Source organism: Poecilia formosa, unplaced genomic scaffold (assembly GCF_000485575.1).
Source record: "Poecilia formosa unplaced genomic scaffold, Poecilia_formosa-5.1.2 Scaffold327, whole genome shotgun sequence".
Taxonomy (NCBI): Eukaryota; Metazoa; Chordata; class Actinopteri; order Cyprinodontiformes; family Poeciliidae; genus Poecilia; species Poecilia formosa.
The window spans coordinates 431,810-439,568 of NW_006800266.1; the positions used below are offsets into that span (position 1 = coordinate 431,810).

General features: G+C 37.0%; 1 protein-coding gene across 5 annotated transcripts in view; it reads left to right on the plus strand.

Moving 5' to 3' along the window:
- The first annotated feature begins 503 nt into the window (after positions 1–503).
- Positions 504–7,759, plus strand: part of LOC103152775 (solute carrier family 41 member 3) — a 32,133-nt gene continuing 24,877 nt past the window's right edge. For 2 of the 5 annotated variants that reach the window (XM_007573379.2, XM_016661370.1), the window contains exons 1-2: positions 4,314–4,545; positions 7,084–7,409. In XM_007573379.2, coding sequence (XP_007573441.1) covers positions 7,128–7,409 — 282 coding nt within the window. In that variant the 5' untranslated portion in view covers positions 4,314–4,545; positions 7,084–7,127. Of the gene's footprint in view, positions 688–4,313; positions 4,550–7,083; positions 7,410–7,759 lie in introns of those variants that run through there. The other 3 variants (XM_016661368.1, XM_007573380.2, XM_016661369.1) reach the window with 3 other exon arrangements.

A 7,759-nucleotide genomic window follows, 5' to 3' on the forward strand; every position in this document is an offset into this window, starting at 1 on the left:
GCCTTATAATGCGGTGCACCTTATATATGAACAAAGTTTTAAAATAGGCCATTCATTGAAGGTGTGCCTTATAATCCAGTGCACCTTATAGTGCGGAAAATACAGTACCCAACTTCTCCTTTTTTTTGCTGATTGGAGAGATTAGAAATTCTTCCGCAGAAATCCATTTCAACGGAGGAAAATCCAGATGAAGCAGTGAAGGGGGAAGAGTTGTGTAGGAAGCCGATTGCCAGGGTAACTTGCCAAACTTTATCTACCTGAAAATAAGGTATTTCACTATGCCAGATGGAGTGATCATTATTCATGCAAGATAATTATGTCCCTTTTTCAAATTCCAAGCAATCTACTCTTTGTCCTAAAGTTTTAATGGATAAAAGAGTGAAGTGTTCCAGCTGCCTGCTGCCATCAGCCTGCATACGAGATGGAAGGAGACAGCAGGGCCGGGGGATAACCTTATCTGCTAATCCCATGTAATTTAAGACTGTGCCCTATGATGCATGCACTCTGCCTCATATGCTGCCCATGCACACACCAAGGGCCTACCATACAAACATATATGAGAAAATCAGATAGCCTTAATTTAGATACAGAAACACACACACAACATAGGAGAGTTATTTCTGGGAGCTTGGACATACTTCGGCGGTGCACGGACTCCGTTGGACAAGCTAAGGCTGAAGACAAACGGTAGGACTGATCAATAACAGCAGAACAGCTCCAGCTAAAGGAAAACTGTATGACGGATTTCTGTGTTCAGAGGTTTATCCTCGATTTTTACCAGTGTTTAAGCCATGAAAGTTGTGAAAGTTTAAGCCATGAGTTGTTGAACGCATGTTGAGTGAACATTGGGCTACAGTCTGAGAGCAGTATCACTGAAGCAAGCAGGGTTAGGTAATGTACAATACTACATGAAAAAATGTCATTGGAGAATTCAATCATTGCAGTTCCTGCCGATAAGGTCAGTGGTTTCTACAGACCAACACAGAACTCAATCACAAGGGTTCACAATAAGGCTGTATATGTCACTATAAATGTGTGCCAAAACAGTCCATATGCTTAAAGTGACAGCAGTGTCACCACTTGGTTATCCTAAACCACATGTGTCAAAGTCAAGACCCACCATAAGGTTTTGTGCGGCCCTCTATACTCTAGAATACGTCGCCCACAATACGTCGGTCGTGGGAAGGTTTTGAGTCGACCTTGGCAGTAGGCAGCAAACTGAACGCCGCCAGGAGGCTGAGACCAGCACGTCCTCCTCTGGCATGCTTATCAAAATATTCACTGAGATCCAAAACGTTTGTAACTTTATTAGAAAAAAAAAATCAACAAAACGTGTTCAAAGTAATGTCCCAATAAAAGAATAATCTCAGTAATTTTTGTTTCAACGAGGTGTTGCGCAATTCTGTGCGTTTTGGTTCCAACAAAAAGCCGACTCAAAGAGCGACTGACTAGCAGAGCAGGAGTTTAAATTAGCTGCAGTCTAGAAGGACATGTAAATGTAACTTTAAAGCTTAAATATTACTTTCTCACTCAAACTAAAGCTGTTTTTTGCTGTTTAGTGGCAAATTACATCAATGTGAAAAGATATTGAATGTTATTTAATTTCATCTTAAGCAGAGAAAGCTAGTTTGTTAACTGGCAGTTTTAGAAATTCATTCTGCCATAATTGGCCGTTTTACATTCATGATCTTGATGTGACCCAAACTTAAAATGAGTTTTACATCCCTTCCCTAAGCAGTACCTTAAAACTATTGAAAAAAAAGGGGTCTTAAGTCACCGCCTTCACTCATGTCTTTGTTTTGCCCTTTGTTTTGTCTGAATGTTGCCATTTGCCCTAATGTGTCCTGTCCTCTTTTTTTATTTTATTTTATTAGAAACTGTGGAGTACTCAGATGGAATTAGAACAAACTTGGAATCCAGAGACTTAATTTATTAGTCACTCTTTTACTAGTTTACCTTTTAGAAACTGTGGAGTACTCACTATTTAACCCAGAAAAGGATTATTTTAGTTTATTAGTAATATTGGAAATTGTGGAGTACTCACGATTTAGATCAACATGATACTTCCTAGATGACTTTTATGCAGAGAGACTCATACTGCTACAGCCCAGAAAAGGAATTAGAATTAGAATGACAACAAACTTAGAATCCAGAAATACAGGAACAGTCACTATGTACTTAGTTACTTTTTATACTACTACTTGTTAGAAACTGTGACAACTCACTTTTAACCCAGAAAAGGAATTAGATTAGTCACTCTTTAGCTTATTTTTTCAGAAACTGTAGAATACTCACTATTTAGAAGCAGAGACCAGAAGCCCAGATGACACTTTTGGATCTAGACTACTTTTTGGACTCCTGTTCTTCCAACCCAGAAATGGAATTAGACCAGAGGATACTTAGCAACCCTGAACAGGAGCACTTGGTTTACATACTTCAGATTCATTTTCTCTTTTTTTTTTTTTGCTCTTTCCTTTGGTTTGTTATTTTGTTTGCATTTCCTTTTTATTCCTGTAAATCACTTTGCATTGCCTTGTTGCTGAAAATGTGCTATATAAATAAATTACCTTTATTTTTACCTTTATGTAGGTTGTTTCCCCCCAAGCTTGATGTTGTCAGGACTCCATCTCATAGCATTTTACATGTTAACCAAGTTCCATTTTGACCAAGCATCCTCTTAAACCTGTTTGCTGTGTCCTCCACATGGCATGTAGCAAACAGGAAATGTTTGCTACATGTCCAGAGTTTAGTCTCTTCCTGCCCAGCCTGGTTTTTCCATAATCTTTTCATATTTTCAGGTGATTGAGTGAATACTGCTTTAAACTTTCCCAATATCATCTTCTTCATGATGATACTTGTTCTTATTCACAACAACTAGATTAACCCTAAGAATAAATTACACCAAACATTCTGACGTAAATTAGCTACACTGGATTTTATTTTTGGAGTCTGAATGCATATGTAAAGCTTACTATTAGATAATTTTGTAAACACTGTAGGAAACCATTAATTTTCTTTTATTCTACTTCACAGTTCTTTACTATAGACATATAGGTGCTCTCATTTAAAACGGTGTTGGCATTTTAAAATGTTTGTTTTCTCATTGTGGTCGAGGTGCACGTACGTTCTTGGATTTGAACTGTTTAGTCGAAGCCCGTCTTTGGCAGGACATTCCTATACGGTAATCCATTAGAGTACATAATAAAACCATCCTTGTATTGCCGTAGTATTTTTTGCAGCATACTATATTCGTTGTAGAATTAATCTTGGTGTACAGACGCAAATTAAATCTATCTAGTTGATATTTAAGTGTTATGATTGGTTTGTGGAGAAAATAAGATGTCCTTAAAAAGTCTAACTATTTTAGCATGTAATAGGTAAAGATATTGTTGATATCTTAAAACTTAAGATATCAAAGTTTGTCCTAATTTATTTATTTTTTTATTAATTGCACTAGGAAAATTACTTTGGTCAATTATGTGCATTAGGCTTTAACCTCCAGATGTATGCATAAAAACAAGATTGAATAATTAAAATAAAGGTAACACATATCTGCATATGCCAGAATATATAGATTTATATTAGTTATCTTTATTTCAGTTGCATCAACCTACATGGCAGTTTTCTTTAAACCAACCATAGTCCCTGCAAGATGCATCTTGGGTGTAGTTTAGGGCTCAACTGATTTATTACAAAAATAACATTCAGAATTTTAGAATGCAGTTGCATCAGTTGATTAAAACATACTTTTCTGAATTAGAAGTGACAGTAATTATTCCATTTGTAAATGTTTCTAAGAAGTTATAATATGAATAGACATGCCTATTTGTGCTGAATACTACTCTTGATATTTTAAATTATATTTCAGGTTTTTATATGGGACATTTAAAATGGTTTGTCCCAACAGTGGAGAAACTCAGAGTGTACCTGCAACAAAACACACCAAAATGCACACAACACAAATACTATAACAAAAAGTTAAAAGTAAAAATAGCTGCAGTTGTGAAACAAATAGAAACGTGTATCCTAAATTTTACAAGAGAAGTTGATTCTGTTTTGTTTAAATTCTGTTTACATTTTATATTTAAAAAGCACAGGTTTATATGAAGAGTACTATGTGACAGACTGGCGACCTGTCCAGGGTGACCCGCCTCTTGCCCGGAACGTTAGCTGGATATAGGAAGCAGCAACCCTCCGCACCCCACTAGGGACAAAGGTGTTAGAAAACGGATGGATGGATGGATGGATGGATGGAGAGTACAGAAATAAACATGTTGTTATATGATAAATTGGCTTGCCATACAGATCGCTGATTCCACACGTTGTCGAACAAATTTTCACTCCACCACGTCTGCTCCAACCAGAGGGCGCCTGGCTGTGTAACCGTGGTTACCGTGACAGATGCATTATGGGATGTACACATGGCAGCTTCCAGTGAAGGAATGAGCGAAAACAGAAAACGTTCACGGAGGGAAATCTTCAAAGCTTCGCGGTGTTACAGGAGTTTTCGGGATACCGCGGGAGGTGCTGCGACCTCGTGTGGATGTGTGTGTGTATTGCTGTTTTTATTCCGCCTTTTTATTGCCTCTTCAACGATGAATAAATCTGGCATTAGGAACATTAACGCACTTTTACCAGGTTTCAATTCAACACAAGTACTGCAAATTTAGGTGTTAAATCGGTATTGTAAAACATTTGTTTATAATTAAATTGAGGAAGTCATGTACAAAGTGTTCTGTTTGTTAGAATCCATCTTCATGGTGGAGGAATTTTTTTTCATTGATGTTTTCATGTATTCATGCACAGATATTATATCATAATGGTCTGAGACAACATCTCAATCAGGATGAGGTCCTAATCAGAAAAATTGCACGGATCGGCCTCTTTCTGCCTGAAAGCTGATTTGGCAGGCGCTGATTTTTTATTTTTTTATTTTACTGAAGATCATCTGATCTACCTGATTCTGATTTTGACCATTTTGAAGTGATTTTACGTCATAAAAGACAAATGGTTATTTTGATAATGGAAGAGTAGTTTTTTAATCCAATCGAAACCGAAAGAATTGCAATTTATACGTTAAAAGCATATCTCCCTAAACTTTATTTTATTCTTTAAACTAAAAAAAGTCCCTGATATTAGTCAACACACTCATGGACCAAAAATATCCAGAGCTTTTAAGTTTGATAGATTTCATAAATCAACAAATATATCAGTTTTTTCAGTATTTGGGTTGTTGATCTTCAGTCTGCCAGTCAAGACAAAATTAGCCAGTTTCAATATCTGAACAATTTATTGGTTTACTTTTCTAATATGATCTAGTTTGAAGCTGTTTTCCTCCTAACAGGTTAGTCAAAGGTCTTGTCCTTAAACTGCAAAACGATCTCGTGCCTGAAAGTTGGTTCCAGCTCTTTGTGCTGATAGGCTGTGTTTTTCCAGATGTGGAGTTCTGGATTATGGTCTCCTTTTTTTAGCCCATATGACATTGTTTCAGTCGTTTTGATGGTTCATTTAGATGCTTTACATGAATGGATTTATAATTCATTCCAAGTCTTTCTACCCAAATGACTTTCAGTGGGTAACATGGCAATAAAGCCAATCTTGAGACATAGTTGACCTCCATTAGTTTATCTCCTTTACTGAAAATTCTCTCCTCACCAGCAACAGTCACAGGCAATGTACATACAAACAATAAAAACTTCTTAAAAAATGTTGCGGCCGCTGTGGCACACTGCAGCCGCTGTAATTTTTAAACCTTTAATAAACTACAAAAACTGGACTAATTGCTTCGTTTGTATAATATTCATAACAATCAACATATAGGGTGAAATATTTGATAAACTATAGGAGCAATGGTTTGTTAAATTTGAACAAACTCATTTTAACAAGGGCAATTACGTAAAATAAAATTTCTGACCAATTTAAAAGAGAAATTTGTTTAGTCCTCTGTTGCTTCTCGACAGAACTGACGTAAACCAAACTGACAGAAACCTAAGATGTTGCCCCACAACCATTTCTGTGACAGATTTCTGCTCATCCCGCATTAGAACAGTCTGGTTTTGTGGACATCACTCAAGGCGTAGGAGCGGCGCTTGCAGGAGCATTGCTAGCTTTAGTGGCTAATAGGCAATATCCAAACCAGTGATTTATATCAAAGGAGAAATGGTGCAGCGCTACCAAAGGCGAGAAGAGGAACAGGTTTTTCACTTAGTTTGCTTCATTTGACTCAGTGCAGTGTGAAAGTGAACCGCACCAACTGAAAAAGTAACAAATGTTGCTGTATTGGTCCTCAATCAAACTGAGTCTACTGGACGATGCAGTGTGAAAACACCATCAATCACTGATCAGGAATGGCATAAATTTGGTTTTTTAGGTCAGGCGATGGATGTAGATACATATTAAAAAAAATGTTAAAGCTTCATTGATTCGACATCCACAAATAAAAAATCTAGATGAATGAAATAAATATCCTTTTATTAGCCATGCTATGTTTGATTTAAATTAATAGTAAGTTTGATTTGAATTAAACAGGGCTGAAAAAATCCAGTGACTTTTACTTAATAACAGATGTGAGTTATGACATTTGGTAAAATAAAGTGAGCCATGTCTTGTTCTTGTTCATGCAATTATGCACACAAAATCTAGAAAAAAGCCAAACTCAACAGAAAAATTTTGAATATTGTTTATGCATTAAAAAAGAACAAAATAAACTGTCTATGTTTTTAATCTACAATGATTTACAGGTGCCTCTTCTCAAGACATTTGACTTTTTCTACAAAATAATGTGTGTTTGGTTTATTGTTGAGCAGGTAAAAAAAAAGAAAAGGTTAAGTATTTTTTGCAATTTTAATGAAAAATGCAGTTTATGAACCTCCATGGTGAAAAATTTAGACACCTCTGCTTTAGACTGTAGACATGTTTATATGCTTCTATTGGGAACCTTAGTAAGAACGAGCTGAAAATGCAGATAGTTGTGTCCAAAAGGTTTTTAACAATTAAGATTAGCAGACTGAGGGACACTTAAATAAAAAAAAAAAATAAAAAAAAACATTGTCCCAAGCTCTGACATCTCACTGTATCCTTTAGATTAAATCAAGCCAACCTGTCTGGTCAGAACTGCTGCAGCCGCCATGCCTGGTGATGATAAACCACAACAGGCCCGGCAAAGGAAGAAGAACAAAAAGTCCCGATCCAATAAGAAGAGTCCCACTGCCCATCTTCAAGACATCCTAGATGCACAAGATGACCTCATATCACCGCAACTTCTCCAGCCGTCCCCTAAAAAGCTGCCAGAGGAGAGGCCCAAAGTGGAGGAGGAGTCAGCCATTGCGATCTGTCTCCAGGTGCTCTTCCCCTACCTGCTGGCTGGGATGGGGATGGTGATGGCCGGCATGGTGCTGGACAATGTACAGGTTGGTTTGGGAACCTTTCTCTTCCTTTTTAGTTCCCCTATTCATGGCATAGTGTCTTCTGTCCATACAGGCCATAGCTCAGGGGTAGTGGCAGGGTTATCATGATAATGGAAAAACGTCTTTGCAGTATTTACCAGTAATATTTTGGGGTGCACCGATTTCAGTTTTCTGGCAGATCACCAATCTTTTTTTTCTGAAAAGTTGCTAAATATTGCGACAAATGGCTATGCTAGCAACAGTATTTTCATGAGCTTTTTATACGTTCACTTCTGAAAGAGAAACATGCAACAGATCACGGCCTATGAGGATATAAAGCTACCCGTATTCCAACACAGAAACTATCATCAGCA